Source organism: Lissotriton helveticus, chromosome 8, assembly GCF_964261635.1.
Source record: "Lissotriton helveticus chromosome 8, aLisHel1.1, whole genome shotgun sequence".
Taxonomy (NCBI): domain Eukaryota; kingdom Metazoa; phylum Chordata; class Amphibia; order Caudata; family Salamandridae; genus Lissotriton; species Lissotriton helveticus.
In genome coordinates this window covers 1,246,882,213-1,246,899,481 of record NC_136069.1, presented here as the reverse complement: position 1 = coordinate 1,246,899,481, position 17,269 = coordinate 1,246,882,213, and the positions used below count along the sequence as shown (strand labels likewise).

Genomic DNA, 17,269 nt, shown 5'->3' with positions numbered 1-17,269 from the left:
TAAAACGCCGTGAAACTAAATGCCCAGACTACTTCGGGCTGAAAACTAGGGCAAGGCCAGCAAAAATCCCGAACGACCCCCTAAAGGAGACCGCTCCGAACAGAACCGATCCATTAGGAAGTGCGATCAGCGGAAGATAAGAGGAGAAACAAGTAGGACGGACCAAGCCGTCAACATAGGAAATTATCCGCCCTGGAACACCAGACAGAGGACCAGAACAAAAGGAGGACAAGGGCAAAAACACCGCAGCACAATGCCGTAGATGGCCAAGCGGAATACAACACCAGAAAAGGCGAAGCAACCACAAGGGGGAATCCACAGCCGTCCAGCGGAAGCCAGGGTTATACGATAGCTACAAGTATCCCACATAGGGTAGGACACGTCCCAAAGAAGTCATGGGAACCACTCTTAGGGAAGAAAATCCCACATCAGAGAACAAAATCAAAAACCCACAACAGAAACCACAGATAGCTTAGAAATCAGCCAAAAAACACATCCTTGCCCAAAAAGGGGCTGAACCAGCAGCCAACTGAAGAGGGGGCCACCAAAGGAGCCCGTGGGCACAGCAAACCTCACAGAAAGTGTAACAGCCACACCAAACACCAAATACCAGGAGCAAGTGGGATAACACCTCCCACCAAATCCTGGAGGATCAACAAAACCGCCTGCTGAGGAGGAGGAGGATGGAGTCCTGCAAGAAGACGCTGAATGGCGGAGTCCGCATGAGTGTTAAACAGGAGGATCCCGTCAAAGGGGAGGTCAACCAGACGCTCCCTAATATTTTCAGGAAAAACAGCATCACGGAGCCAAGCATGGCGTCGGAGAGCCACAGAAGTGGCCATAGCACGGCCGAGAGCATCGGCAACATCCAAAGCCGCACAAAGAATAAATGCGGCCAACTCCCTACCATCCAACACATGGCCCCGCAGACCAACACGGGCACCCTCAAGAAAGAAGTGAGAAAGAAGGGACTCCACATAGTCCAATAGGTTGGAAGGAGCCCTGGTCAACATGTGGAAAATGACAAAATGTATATGTACATAAGCGGCGTTCATTTGTGTTCACCCTCGCCACTGTTGAAGGTAAAGAAAGTCACGAAACAGTGGCCCCGCCATCTTGTTCCCTTTTAGGCTCCATCACGAACATAGATAGTAGCCATCTTTGTGTCATGACCTCTCTGCCCATTGCCGATAGCCATCATCTCTCTCGCTCTCTCTCTCTCTCTCTCCAGCCCCGCAAGCACCCCGCGCCCCGACAGCCCCCGGTCTCTCCTGTTCGGGCCATAAACGCACCGCTAAACACGACCTTGTCACCACTCTGGACCCCTGCCCCCTCGCTCTTTCATTCTACTCATAGAACGGGCCCTTTTGGTAACCTCTTCCTCCCTGCCCGATTGCCCGGCCTGATCCCAGGCCATCACCTAGCCCAACAGATGCAGTTTATTGTCCCTACAGTAGGACCTCGCCTCACATCAAAGGAGCGGGGATTAATCAATGCCCTTACACCCCAAGATCCGACCGACCACCTACATTCCCGTTCCCAGCGGAATGTTCAGCTGCGCGATTGCCATCACATGCTGAGAACGGGGTGGGAACTCTACTGTAGATGTGTGTGGGAACGGGCCTGGACCGGGGATTCTGAGGATGTCTTCCTGTACTTCAAAGAAATGTTACGGATGTAATGTATGCAATAAAGCCAAAAAACTGTGTATAAGAGGCGAGGCCTCAGAGATGTTGGGAGAGCACCTCGAGAAGATACCCTGTTGTCTGATTTGACGTGTTCTGTTCCGTCGGAAATAAACTCCTGTTTCCTGCCTTCCAGTCTCCAGCGCCTGCCTCTTTATTTGGGTAATCGTGAGTTGGGTGATAAGCGGCTAACGCCGGGCAAACCTAGAAAAGGGGTAAACGACCTGATCTGCCTGAACCCTTTTTCATCAATTGGCGCCCAACGTGGGGCCCATCAGCGACACGTGGATCCAGTGAGAGAGGTCCCAACGACAGAGTGAACGACTGCAACGATCGGGAAGAGCTCCTGCCCGATAGACCCTTGTCTGGCAGCCGATCATCCGAACTTCACCGGTTCCGAACAGACCTCTCTCTCGAGTGATCTACGGTCCTGACTGGGAACCATCAGGAGTGCCACAGCAATTACGGAGAATAGAGGACGATCGGGCGCTGGAAACGAAAGACGAGAAACCGTCCATACGGTCCGGGTAAGGTCGTGGAAACACGACAAATTGCGAATTGATTGTTTGATTGTCATTGGAAAATACTAGTATTACGCATTTTGATTGTTTTGTCCTGAGAGATTCTCTGTCTACAAACGGGGAAGGATAGGAGTATTCTCCCTTTGCAGATAGTGAAGGGTGGGTAGCGCAGGCTTTTGCCCCCGTTGTAACCCGTCGCGCCTACTTCCCTCTCCATTTGATTGTTATCCAAGCATTTATTGTTTTGGAATTGGTTCTTTTTGGATCATTCTCTATTTGCAAACAAGCACAGGGCCGCCATACTCTGTTTAGTCTTTGCAGATAGTGAAGGATAGGTAACGCAGGCTTTTGCCCCCGTTGTAATCCGTCGTGCCTATTTTTATCCCCCACTGATTGATTGTTTGACCGGACCTTGATCGTTCGGAATTGGTTCTTGGAAAGGATCTTCTCTGCCTACAAACAGAGAGGAACAGGAAGATCTCTCTCTTTGCAGATAGTGAAGGGTAGGTAGCGCAGGCTTTTGCCCCCGTTGTAACCCGTCGCGCCTATTTTATTCCTAATTTGATTGATTGATTGTTTGTCCGAACTTGACTGTTTGGAATTGGTTCTCTCTTTGGGTATTCCCTATTTGCGAATACTGTAGAATAGAAATATTCTACCTAGTCTCCGCAAAGTAGTGAAGGATAGGTAGTGCTGACTTTTGTCCCCGTTGTAACCCGTCATGCCTATCTCCCCCCCCATTGCTCAGTAGTTGGTTCAGCCCGGACCATTTATTAAAGGTAGACCATCTGGCTCCACCGGAGGACACCCCTAATAAAAAGGACATATATAAAGAAAATGCGGATTAGCCGCGGTATTGTGCTAGCAAATAAAAGAACATAAGAATCATTAGGAAAAACAAAAGGAATCGAGTAAAGTCAGTAGGCCACTGATGAGATCTCTTTTCAACCTTACTGAAATGGAAACATTAGGAACAATCCCTCAGGAAGTATGAAACTAGTGGGGAAAGCCGAACTCAACGCCATGATGACTGCGAGACAGCTCGGCTCCACCGACCACCCCGCCCAATTAACGACAAACCCTAGGCAAATATTAGAAATATACAACACTATAGCAAAGTAACAGGTTAAAACGTTTTTATTTTGAACAAAAATATATTAAACAACTATTTACACGGCAAACGGCTGCAACAACAAACCCACAATGCATTTCGCCGTCTGCTTGACGCCGTTCCTGTCCCTCCTTCCCCAAAGTAGCAATGTCGGGCTACTTTCTAGTAGGTTTTTGGGCGTCAGAAAGTCTACAAAAGCCGTCGGCGGCGGCCTGGGGTGGAGAACCATTACGCGAATAGTCCGGAGGCGACACCACGCGCCAAGGCCTGTCCCCTGGATGAACCAAGGGACCCGCTCCTGTGGCCTGGGGTGGAGAAGCGGCTGGCCGCCCCTCGGCCGGAGAGGTCGTGGGGTGAATGGCCCGGCCCGGAATGAACTCGTCCTCCCATTCCCTTCTTCTCCTGACGCCTTGCAGGCCACGGGGGGGGAATGTCTTGCATATGCCTCCGACCCCCCCCCCCCTCTTCTTCAATGCCTGGTCCGGCCATAACAAATGTCAGCGAGACGCTGTGGGGTGCACTGGGAGGGAGAGGCGGCGCGGACGAGCCTCTCCCGCCTCCCCAGGTGGAGGCCCCTCAGCTGCACCCCCAACGCTCCACGCACCCGGCAAAGGGTTCGTCCACTCTTGCGGTGCAGGGACGCTCCACGCACCCGGCAAAGGGTTCGTCCACTCTTGCAGTATAGGGACGCTCCACACACCCAGCAGGGTCTCATCCACTGTGGCGGTGCTACGACGCCTCACCCAACAGACTGGAGTCCGTCTGCTCATTTGACCCAGTGACTGCCGGTAGCTGCAGAACTCCTAAAAATGGCGGTCGACCTTGCAGGAACGAACCTGACGTGCAAGGATGGCCTGGTCGCTGGCCAGCTAGAAAAACGAGTCCTCCGTTCAGAAACGTTCTCCTCAGCTTTGAAGATTCTACGAGAGTTGCGGAGGGCCCTCGACCTCCGCGGGCCCCGACCGCCCCCGATGGGAAATGACTGCCATGATTGCCCGCAGAACGACCAAGACGAAGCCACGGGACATCGGTGCCCTCATGCTGGCGCCAGCCTCTGTTTTGAATGACCCAAGATACTGCAGACTACCGATTTGATCAGTTCCGGTGGAACATCAGTATGACCGGGTAGGAAAGATTGTTGCCCCTCCCTTTTCTTTGATTGATGGTTCATGTCACCGGTCCCTTCTGTTGCCCCTTAACGCAACTTCTGGACTGCCGAAAAGAAGTTCTGGTCCAACCACGAGTTGGTAGAGACAGTTTGACTATACTTGGACCCGCCTGACCCCACCCAAAATGGCGCCGGTACAAACGAAACTCACAATTCCCCGTTGTGTTCCGGATGCTCAGTCTTGATATCGTGAGATATGTATGCAGTTTTGAAGCACATGGCGGGAGGGGATGAGTATTGCTTGAACATTCGAACAGTGAATTTGATATTAAGTTCTGACGCATCATTGATTACAGTATTATTGAAAGTTCGAATCTTTTTGACACTGATGGTACTTACCCACAATGAATTTTCGATATGATTTTATTGCACTTATCGTACCTTGATGAAATAAAACAACCACCAACTTGGTTATGTTTTCCGCAGATAAATATGCCCTCATGTACAGTTCCAGTCTGCTCCGTGGCTGGTCCACGTGGTTGTAGGCCTGCATTTGTACGTCAACATTTTTTAAATAAAGATTTTGTGACAACAAATACAGTCGTAGCTTTTGGATTGGTAAGTTTTGAATACATAGCCCTTGTTTCCGATCTACGTAAAATATAGGCGAAATAAAGCAAGTCGATTACTGAAAGGTTAAAAAGCAAAGTACCTAGGAATATTGAAAATGTGAACGATCCAAGTTGTTGCGTGTGTTTTTTTTCTTTTGTGCAACCTAAGGCAATCGATAAAGGTCCCGATGTTCTGTTTTACTTTGTATGCCACATATCTCAGGGAAATTGTTTCAGATGCCCCTAAACCAGACCCGGTACCACTGTAGACCACCCCGACTCCTCGAAGAAGAACACGAGTTCACCCACTTTACCCTGATTGCCCTTTTGTTTCGACCCCCCCCCACACAAGATCCGCAATACCACACGTGGGCGATCTATGCAATGTGCAGTCCATAAATGATTATGCCTCCCGCACCACCAGTCCAACGGGGCTTAAAACGCCGAGATGGAAGGGACTGCACCCCGCGGAGATAGGTCGAAATACGTAGTAAGTAAAAAGCCTTTTAGGTTTATGCGCGCGAATGTGTCTTTAAACGCCGCCCCCACCCCTTCTTCTTCCCCTTCTTTCTGCAGGTCGCATCAGAACATCGACTAAAGTGTGGAGAAGACCTAAGCAACGCGGATTTGGGTGATATGAATGCATGTGTGTATGACCGAATGTGTGTAATTCGACTGGATATACGTTGCACGCGTTGACCTGATAAGAGAGATGTCTTTGTACGACTTGAGTGATGATTGGACGGCCGATGGAATGGGGAAAAAGGGGGTCTGAACATAGCACCTATACACGATGAACAGACATAGATATAACGCACCCTTACTTAGAAACGACCATCTCTCTAATAATGCAACCAAGAATGACGTGCACCTACGAGTAGATTCTTACGCCATGAAACTCGAAGTTGCCCATTGTTCCCCCAACTAACACCCTCCGTTGCCTTGGCCTGGATACCCGTCCGCTAAAAATGATTCAAAGATCCCACCGTAAGTACTAGCCCGACCAGGATAGTTCCCGAACAATTGACGAAAGTATAAGTATTTGCAACAGAGACGAACAGCAAAAGACAGCCAGGCGAATTAAATAGGAAACTAAGGATGCGCAGCATGCAGGAGGAAATGTCTTTGGCCAAGTACTGTTCTATGTTTTGTCTTGAATTCTGTATGTAAATGCATGTACCCCCCCCCCTCGCCCGAATTCATGTGTACGTGGTATATGGATTTACGTTGTCCCTCAGTCTGTGTTTCTATATAATATGACCCCTACTGTTTTGTGTTTTGTGCGCATCAAAATGGCCTATTATTGTACACGTTTCTCTCTCTCGTCCTTTCCCTTCATGTTGTACGTGTACCGAATAGTTCATTTAAAATGCGAACGACCCCTGCTCCCTCTTCCTCTGTGTGGTAATGTTGTGCCCCGCCGGCACAAGCCTAATTGGTTTTTCGAACACAAAGGTGATCGACAAAATTGCCAGAAACTAAAACAATTGTAATTTGCCATGTTACTACCTCTCCTTTTCTGTAAAAATGACAGAACTCGAATTGGCTATAAGGAAAGGACAGGCAAGACGACTGATGTCCCCCTAATCTGGCCCTTTTTATAGGAGGACTATACGTCAGTGGCCTTCTGCTCTCAGCTCGTTAGAAACACAATCTCCTAGGCCCAGATTGCCCCACCCCTCCGCACCCAAGTACGGATGTCCAAAACGTCCCCGTTCCTCCCGCTTGACCCCAGCTCCGTAAACTCGAGGTATAACTGATGACCCTGCTTAACTGTTGCTCCCCGAGAAAAGAGTGTTTAGCCTCTACCCCTCTCTCATGATGATAAAAGACTGCCAGGGCTAGGGTCAGAAAGCCACATGCGACATGAATGAACGCCAAATAGACCTAGTTCAAAATCAGTAGACACGCCTGTATACATACTCCACAGTGATAACTTCTGACCGTGACCGATGAAACGTACCCCCAGCTACCTAGATCTGGGACGGAATTGAAATGTATAAATGCCTTCTCTTGCCAGTTCGCTAAAACCTGTTTTGTACCCATTCAAGGATACACAGCCACCGGAGGAGAGGGGCTGGACGTGACGCACAGCCTGGCCACAGATTGTGAGGCGCGTGTGACCTCGACCTAAGATGGAGCCGCAGAGCAACGGGACGCAGGACGATGCACCACTCTCAAACGCAGAAAACGAAGGAATGGGGGGCTGCCTTGAAGCCCTCTACTTGTTGACCCACGCGTGCCAGAAGTCCCCGCCCCTTTGAGCCCGATTGATGGACCTGCCTGCGCATCACCCTTTTGCTCCCCTGGTCCGTCTCAAAGATCCGGTCCCACTCCGCCCTCTCCTCCCTCGATTATCCGACAAAACCCCTTCTATCCTTTCCACGTGGATTCTGACTCCGAGAAAGAAATGCAGGTGCCCAGCATAAGGCACCCTTAAGAGAGATTAGCTAGGAAACAGGACTGTGGCCTAACGGCAAAGGACAGATAACACCCTGCGACGTGTAAAGAAGGACCCGAGCTGGACCTATAGCTCCACCGCCGGTGCTCAACAGCGCCAACGGAAGAAAACGAACTACCAGAACCTACCAGTGATGGCTCGCTACTAATAAAGACACTGTGGCGAAGACCCCCCTTTTTCGGAACTTTCTACACCCCTTGACTAATTGCTTGTATTGGACTAAATTCCTCCCTCAATCACTTTTGCCTGTAAAATGTTTCATCGGTCACTTTTAAGTACGACAAATGTACATTTATATGTATTCCACCTCGTATGTTGCATCAACTACACACGGTTATATGTAAGTCTACCAATATTGACAAACGCTATTTCATTGACTAAACACGACTATATGTATGATAAACACGGAAATGATCTATCTTATGTAAAAAGCGGCGACTGTGGAAAATGACAAAATGTATATGTACATAAGCGGCGTTCATTTGTGTTCACCCTCGCCACTGTTGAAGGTAAAGAAAGTCACGAAACAGTGGCCCCGCCATCTTGTTCCCTTTTAGGCTCCATCACGAACATAGATAGTAGCCATCTTTGTGTCATGACCTCTCTGCCCATTGCCGATAGCCATCATCTCTCTCGCTCTCTCTCTCTCTCTCTCCAGCCCCGCAAGCACCCCGCGCCCCGACAGCCCCCGGTCTCTCCTGTTCGGGCCATAAACGCACCGCTAAACACGACCTTGTCACCACTCTGGACCCCTGCCCCCTCGCTCTTTCATTCTACTCATAGAACGGGCCCTTTTGGTAACCTCTTCCTCCCTGCCCGATTGCCCGGCCTGATCCCAGGCCATCACCTAGCCCAACAGATGCAGTTTATTGTCCCTACAGTAGGACCTCGCCTCACATCAAAGGAGCGGGGATTAATCAATGCCTTCACACCCCTAGATCCGACCGACCGCCTACATTCCCGTTCCCAGCGGAATGTCCAGCTGCGCGATTGCCATCACATGCTGAGAACGGGGTGGGAACTCTACTGTAGATGTGTGTGGGAACAGGCCTGGACCGGGGATTCCGAGGATGTCTTCCTGTACTTCAAAGAAATGTTACGGATGTAATGTATGCAATAAAGCCATAAAACTGTGTATAAGAGGCCAGACCTCAGAGATGTTGGGAGAGCACCTCGAGAAGATACCCTGTTGTCTGATTTGACGTGTTCTGTTCCGTCGGAAATAAACTCCTGTTTCCTGCCTTCCAGTCTCCAGCGCCTGCCTCTTAATTTGGGTAATCGTGAGTTGGGTGAGAAGCGGCTAACGCCGGGCAAACCTAGAAAAGGGGTAAACGACCTGATCTGCCTGAACCCTTTTTCATCAAACACACACAAAGTATTAAGCACCCGCAAGGCAGCACTGGAAGAAGCAAAGACATTACGCCCCCAAGAATCCAACCACCGAGCCTCCAGAGACAGAGGAAACAATACCACTGGCAAGCACGGAAAGGCATTGCGCAGAAGAGCGCCTTGCGTAGAAGGGTGGAAGGAAAGACAGACAGGGTTGTGTGGAGCAGGACGGTGGCAATGCAGAAGCGCCTGAGGCACCGGATCGGCTGTGGCGGGGCGCCCCATAAGAGAATTATGGAGTGACGCATCATAAGGAAGGAACAACTCTCTTCCACCAGATCCCTGATGGAGAACTTCCAAGAGGTCATCTGTAGGAAAAGGAGTTACAGGTTCACCCATCCGCAGAATACCAGCCGCTGTGGAAATAGCCTCACAAAGGCAACACTGGCCTCAGTAGGGCGCAGTGGAGAAGAAAGCAATTAATCCGTGGGCGACGGCTGCAGACTGAGCCGTCAGTCCCTAAGTCCAGCTGTAGGAGGAAGCTGCCAGCCACGGAATAGAGGGGAATCCACGGAAGAATGGGGAACCTGAGGGGCCCCAGGGGAAGGCGGAGAGGCAGGTGGAAAATCTAGCCACGAAAAGAAGGGTTAGAAGACCTAGGCCGAGGAGACAGCGAGGAGCCATCCCTGGAAGATGCCGCTGAAAAGGCAACAATACGGCGCCCTGTCTCCAGGGAGGCAGACACCAACAGATAACAGACCTCTGGAGAGGAAGGAACCTCAGGAGACAAATCAAGAACCCAACACCAGCACGGCTCCGTGGGGTCCTCTATAGGCGCCTGATCGACGTCTATCGGCGCCGGAGAGGGCACGTGCGTCGCCGGGTCGACCTCTGCCACCATGTGCTCCCCAGGAGAATGGGGCGGAGTCGACGCTGGCACAGTGAAGGAACGGCGCCGAAAAGGCGCCGGCTCGGTCTCTGGCAAGGCAGCCGCCTGCGTAGAGGACCGAGGGGGACTCAGGGGCAAGCCCGGAGTCTCGGCGATCTCCTGCGATGCCACTAGGAGCCCTGTAGGGATTTGCGGAGAGGCAGGGACGCAGGTGCCAAAGAGGGGAGCCCCGAAGGACCACAACTCGACGACACCACACTCCTACGACCTGAAGTCGAAACCTTCGGCGCCGAGGCCGGAGCTGCCAGAGACTACGTGGAAGTCCCCGCACAAGGCAAAGGATCCGCAGACGACTCAGGAGGTGGAGGAGGGGCCAAAGAATCCTGCAGAGCCGTAGCATAGGATGTCATTTGGGCCCTAGTCGCCCCAACGCCGGGAAACGGCGGATAGGGTGGCGACTGGAGGGGGCGCATGTCTCGAGGGGAGTCGGCGCCCACCGCTGAAGGAGGACAGGGCCTCGGAAACAAACTAAAGGACCTACCAGCCGGCGAGCCACGCCCCTGGGGCCGTGGTGAAGGGCGATGTTGCAGCCGAAACTGGCGGCTCCTTGCTTCCGAGGTAGGAGACGGGCTCTGGGATGACACTGACCTAGACAAGCGCGCCGACAGCAATTTCATTCAGTGCTTCCGCCGCGATTTAGGTTTCAGGTGCTAATAGGCGTCGCAATCTGTCGAGTCGTGGTGCTCACCCAGGCACCACATGCAGATTGAGTGAGGGTCCGTCGCTGACATGGGAAGTGCGCAAGAGGGACACGTCTTGAAGCCCGAAGGCATTCGCACACTGTTCCACCAACGCCCACGTGTGAAAATGAATGGAAGGCCTGAAAACAGGCCAGGACACAATCCAGATCCGCGTTGCACGCGGAAAAGTGAAAAAACTGACGTAGGCGTGCCGGGGTGGGACTTATGTATCCTCGCTGACGTCACGTATGCGTACGACATCAGGGCGGAGTCACGTGGTGCCATCACCCCGGCGCAGAAAAGTTTTCCAGATCCAGTTTCACACCTGGGGATAATTCTACGTTAAGGAATCTGCGGCTAGTAGTCTCTATCAGATACCATTGATGGCTGGCTAGGTGCACCTGCTGTGGTTATTGGTGCTGCATTCAAGGAACATGCCAGATAGTCAAGGAAACCCTTCAAGGCACCACAGCACCTCTTGGACCAGCACATCACCCTATGTGTAGCTGTGAGCCTTGAGAGCCAGCAGGATGACACACAGCTCGAGAAGACTGACGTGGTGCCTCTGATTCAGTGTAGACCAGAGGCCTCTGATCTCCACTTCATCCAGATGGTGTCACCGGCCTACAGCTGATGCATCTGTCACCTATGTGAGCTCTGGATGGGAAACAGAGAATGATCTGCACAAGTCAAGTTAGTATCCTTCATCCACCATTGAAGGTCCCCAGCTGCCACCACAGACAGACACATGGATAATATCCAAGAGGCACCGCCAGTAATGAGCCCATTATAAGTGGAGCTTCCACAACAGAGCCCACATGTGCCAATAGGCATGAGGCACCACCAGGATACACACAGTAAGCAGATCAAGAAACCTCATAATAGTCTACATCAGAATACAGGATTAAGCCTGAAACATCAGGATAATATCCGGAATGTCTGAGAATCGCTGCAGGGTGGAAATGCTTTCAACACCTAAAATCTCAAGAACAGTCACTTTAAAGGGAATTCTCAGCACTGGCCAAGGATGGGGCTCTGGGTCCCTAATGAGGAATCCCAGAGAAGATAAAAGTGAGATGGTCACCCATAGATGGTCCAGGACAGACTGTGATGAATATGACTTCAACAGCCAGTCATTTACGTAAGAGCATACACATAATCCTGATATGTGGAGATGAGGAGCAACCGCCCCAATCACCTTTGTAAATACTTGGAGGCCGAGGTGAGGGCGAAGGGCAAAACATTTAACTGGATGTGTTCTTTCCCCCACAATGAAGAAGAAGAAACATCAGAGGACTGTAAGACAGCGACACATAAACATACACGTCCTTCCAGTCCAAGGGCAGCATGAAAACCCTTGAATCCAGGTCACAGAGGAGCTGAGCCAGGGTCAGCATTGTGAATTTATCCTTCCAGGAAGCTTTTCAAGAGCCAAAGGTCAAAAATACATCTGAGCCTATCCTCTTTATTGGGCATCAAGAAGTAACAGAAGTAGCACCCTTAGTCCAATTCTTGTCAGGGATCCTATCTTTTCTCTGGTCCCTTTGTCTAGAAGTGACTAACTCTTTGGCAAGGATGGGGGAATGTTCTGCTGAAGTCAGAGTAAAAATAGGAGGGATTGGAGGAGTGCCTGACCGAAAAGGAAGAGAATCTCCATGCCTAGAAACCTGCAGGACCTGCTGGATTAGGTAATTGCATGCTAGCTGGGAAGATAAACACATCTTCTGCACCCTACTGGTTGCAGGTGGATCCCAAAGAGGGAATGAGAGCAGCTTGGCGGTAGCAGTGGAAGATGAAGACTCACCATGTTGTTAGTGATCCTGTCTTCTGTAACCATAATGCCCCCTGAAGCCTGCAAAAGGTCTGAACAGGATGCTGGAATGGCTGAGAAGGCTTCCTCAGAGAGTAAAGCCAGGACCTGGGATAAAACCCCTGAGTTTTCAGTATTGTTGTTGGAACTGGTGGGCGGGGGAGAGCCAGCCCAAGGAGAGGGTGGTAGAATGCCTAACTTTGAGCAATTTCAAGGCTGAATCTACCTTGTCTCCAAACAGGGGTGTCTACACGTCCTCGGAGAAACCGATAATTCACATCCAGGTGTGGCAGCTAACCAATGCACTAGTGCCCACAGCAGAGTAGACACAGTATGTGGTGCTCACAGAGGACTGTAATTGGCTACATCCGGTCCATCGTGGACCATCTGGAGCTAGCTATTTCAAGACTCCTCAGGAAGAGCGGGAAATATGTTAAGCTGGCAGAAGAGAACACTCTCCTACCAAATACATCAACGCAATCTGATTCCCTGTGAGGCGGGGCAGTAGGGAAAGCATTTATGTTTACTTTGCTTGCCGCTGGGTGCCGTGTCAAGAAGGCATGATCACACAGTATGTGGTGCTCACAGAGGACTGTAATTGGCTACATCCGGTCCATCGTGGACCATCTGGAGCTAGCTATTTCAAGACTCCTCAGGAAGAGCGGGAAATATGTTAAGCTGGCAGAAGAGAACACTCTCCTACCAAATACATCAACGCAATCTGATTCCCTGTGAGGCGGGGCAGTAGGGAAAGCATTTATGTTTACTTTGCTTGCCGCTGGGTGCCGTGTCAAGAAGGCATGATCACACAGTATGTGGTGCTCACAGAGGACTGTAATTGGCTACATCCGGTCCATCGTGGACCATCTGGAGCTAGCTATTTCAAGACTCCTCAGGAAGAGCGGGAAATATGTTAAGCTGGCAGAAGAGAACACTCTCCTACCAAATACATCAACGCAATCTGATTCCCTGTGAGGCGGGGCAGTAGGGAAAGCATTTATGTTTACTTTGCTTGCCGCTGGGTGCCGTGTCAAGAAGGCATGATCACCTGGAGCAGGGCTACAGTGTCTAGCAATGGAACTACTTACCAGTGGCGCAGAACATGGGCTTGACCAACCCCTACTCCAAGTTTCTGTCAGGGCTTGACTAAACGTAGCAACAGTTCTGAAGTTGAACAGCCAGGTTAGAAGATTTCAGTAAGCAAATCTTCTTTAGCTTCCACCTCTGACAACTCTAAATCAAACACCTCTGAGGTTGTACAGACTCTACAACAAAGTAGATACGCTCCTTGATGGTGCTGGGGGGGTTGGGGGTTATAAGGCTGGAAGGGTATGGGGGGGAGGTGTCCAAATTGTCCTCCTCTTCCTCCTCCTTCTCCTCAATACCATCCTCATTATCAAGTGGGACATACTTAACGTCCTGTATGATATTTGAGTTTCAACCAAATAAGACCGCAAGGAGTTGAAGATACTGGCAATGGGACAAAGGCATTCAGGGAAAATCCTTCCACACCATGGTCTGATCTTTAGTAATTTTGTAACAAGACACCGGTCCAGATTTAGCGGAGCTTGACTCTGGATCCAAGAACAGCGTTGGGGTCAGATCTGGAACTGGTGCCTGTGGAGCTGGTGTTGGCCCACTTGGAATTGATGTGGCCTTCAGCAAAGTAGCGGTGGTGTGGACGAAGGCTTGCATGGGGCAGGAAGGAAGACTAATAGTCAGTATAAGGCATGGAAGGGCCTGCAAGCAGAAGATGAAATGGTGGCCCGGGCGGAACTAGGAGCCACAGGTCGCTCCAAGGTGACCCAGCATCATCTGGAAAAGCTGCATAATTGCATTTTTAGGGCCTCTTCCGGCTGCTAAGTCAAAGATAGCAGCTAAATTCAGGGCATATTGGCTCCAGATGTAGAATAGGGTCAAAGTCAGATGGCTGGCACGGAGATGGACCTTTCAATTATCAAATTGCACTATCTCTCCCAGGAACAACAGGGAGACTGCTCCTGTAAATATTTCTTGCATTTGTACTGAGATTGTTTCTCTTTGCCTTTATATTGGACTTGCCCGAGGATGGAGATGCAGACTATGGTCAGGACTTAGAACAGGAACATACCTGCGATATGGAGCGTGAAAGGCTACGTTTTGTATGTTTGGTGAAAACTTTGAATCCTTGGAGGCAAAAGCGGGAAATTAAAAAAGTGAGGAATTTGCGGTTAGAAATATCCATCAGAACGGTGTACCTTAAATATAGACTTACTCACATGACAAAAAAAGTAAATTTTGACAAAAATCTACAACAATTCACTGAATTACAGCAGAAAAAAAGTTGGCAGCTCTGGTTCTTCATGTCTGTTGCGCATGGAACCAAGACCTGATTTCATTACCATAGATTAAGCCTGTATAGACCCCCAACATCACTTACAGGGGCAAAAACCTATTGGATCCAATGCACTGTAATGGCATCACCAACTGCTGTGGCGGCCTGGTTTAACAAAAATCAAGATGGATAATAATCCCTAGGAAATCTTCAAAGAAGAAGAATTGTGAAACAAAGTCTCTATTAGAACTACAGTGTGTGCATTTAAGTTAACATTCAATAGGTCTAGTATTATACTGGTGACAGGTGCCCAAAATAAGTGGAGGAAAGAAAAGCACCAGCAATTAATCAACACATGGACAGATATATCAAGTAATTTTAGGGGCACCCAGTTACCTTCTGTTTCCATGTCCCAATTTGCCATCCTCTGCTTCACCCCAAGAATAGACTTCTCCCTCTGAAGAAAGTGCCAGGCAATGCTTGCCTCCAGAGTTCACCGCAACCTTCTTTATGAACACGTGCTGAATTGATTCCAGCAGCGTAGGTGTTGAGACAGACTCTGTGCCTCCAATCCCAAGGCGTCCTCCTGCCCCATATCCAGTAGCATATAACTGAAATAAGGCAACAATATTGTACTGCCATGCAATGACTAAGCACAGTATAAAGAGGCAACATTTTCATCATTCACTTCAACACTTTCATACTCATGTCAACATTCTGTTGTAAACAACACTGCAGTGCACTACATTACAAAGAATCTTCACTACTCCCTGGATGTAGACCAGTCTGAATCAAGGTAAAGTGGTTAGTTGACAAATATTGACTACAAATGGCATGCCTTTCAAGCATAACACTTCTCATGCCTTCCTAAATCTAAACCTCCGAAGTGCCCCAAAGGTTAGGTGATTCAGAGCAGGGGGGTAATGAAGGTCCCTGTAGCCAGTGCAGCACAGAGGGCCCTCTACCCTTCAGGAGGTCCTGAATACCTGTAAAAGGAGGGGGCGGGGGGTAGTCTCATCATTTCCTTGTGTTACGTCACTGTCTCATGGTCGCACAAATCAATTAAACCTTCTTTTGTTTTTAAATACCCCTTGGGGGAGGGCAGGCCCCCCAAGGGGAAGTGCAGGATCAATATTCAATGCGAGACGAGGGCCCGCAGATGGCTCTGCAGTGTTTACCACTCCATTCTCCTTCCACAGACTTAATCATTTATCTGTCATATCTAAAGGTGGATAGACCTCTGTCTGGACTTCCTCCTGCGAGAGACTATAATGCCTTAAGATGAACCATACCTGTTATCAGACCTGCTAGCCAGTCTGGCCCTATACACATAATTCACAGGCTATGGAATGAAAGAGGAGTGATGAAGATGATACTGCTCTCTAGGGACATATGCACAAGGTATTTCAATTACAACAATATGTATCCTAGTGTGAGGAGAGTGGCGTCTGACCTCAATTACAGAACATTTGTAGGAAAGGGCCCCTTTTTGTATGATTACCCCCCGATGTTACCCGACATCTGATGCAATCTGACTTGATGTGTCCTGGGTCCCTGCCAATCAGCTTCCCAGGGCCTGTGTTCTTTCCCAAAATTGTACCTTTTGTATCCACAATTGGCTCCTCCTTGGCCATAGGCAAGCCCCTTGTAAAAGGTACCATGGGTACCAAGGGCACTGTGACCGAGAAAGGCCTCTGGGGCTGCAGTACCTATTGTGCCACCCTTAGATGCCCTGCACCTTAACCAATACACACTGACACTGCAAGCTGTGTGTTCTTGTACAGAGAAAAGTGAAGAGTCGACATAGCACACATCCCTGCATGCCATGCCAGCAATCCACTGCCTAAGGCCTAGGTCAGTTGCCCATCTAGCGGGGGGCAGTAGTCCTAAGGTGAGAGTAAAGAGGCATGAGCCCTATACCCCTACAGTGTCAAAGCCGGGTGGTAGACATTGTATGTGTGTTAAAGTCATACAGAATATATGGTCTGGGAGTTGGTCACTACGAACTCCACAGCTCCATAATGGCTTTACTAAAAACCGGGAAGTTTGATAGCAAACTTCTCAGCACACTATACCAACACTGATGCCAGTGTGGAATTTAATGTACAATGCACTCAGGGCATCTTAGAGATGCCCCCTTAAAATGGACCAACCCTAGTGTGGTTCCTGGACGGCTGCCCACCATTTGCCACTACCAGCCAGGTTTCTGGACCCCTGGGTAGAGGGCCTCTGCTCTCTGGGTCCAGAAACAAAGCCCATCCTGGGCAGAGGTGTCATGCCTCCTCCCCCAGGATGGGTTGGGTCAGAAAAAGGGGAAGCTTCAAAAGCCTGCCGCCTGTGAACGATGTCACTGCCTTTTGCTGCCCCCAGCAACTGGCTCCCACCGGTTCTGGTCCCCCCTTGGGCTGGAGAATAGTTGGGAAACCCAAGTTAGGAAGAGAGGTGTGCCCACTTTTGCCGACCCCACCCCTCAGGTGAGGGAGGAGAGGGGAAGCACACATCGTAGTCCCCTCCATCTTGAAGATGAGGGGACTCAACCAATTAGGAAGACGCTCATGCCCCCTCCCACAGAAGGATAGCATAATAGGGGGTGTAACCACCGCAAGGAAGGGACCCATTGGTCACGACCTGCACACCTCTTTAATGCCCCTAAAATTAATAGTTAGTGGCGACCCTGAACCATGCCTCCT

General features: G+C 50.0%; 1 protein-coding gene across 1 annotated transcript in view; it reads right to left on the bottom strand.

The window, feature by feature from the left end:
• HERC2 (HECT and RLD domain containing E3 ubiquitin protein ligase 2) overlaps positions 1-17,269 on the bottom strand; it is a 1,611,099-nt gene that overhangs the window by 354,470 nt on the left and 1,239,360 nt on the right. Inside the window, 1 exon segment of the mRNA XM_078658234.1 lies at positions 14,976-15,190. Coding sequence (XP_078514360.1) covers positions 14,976-15,190 — 215 coding nt within the window.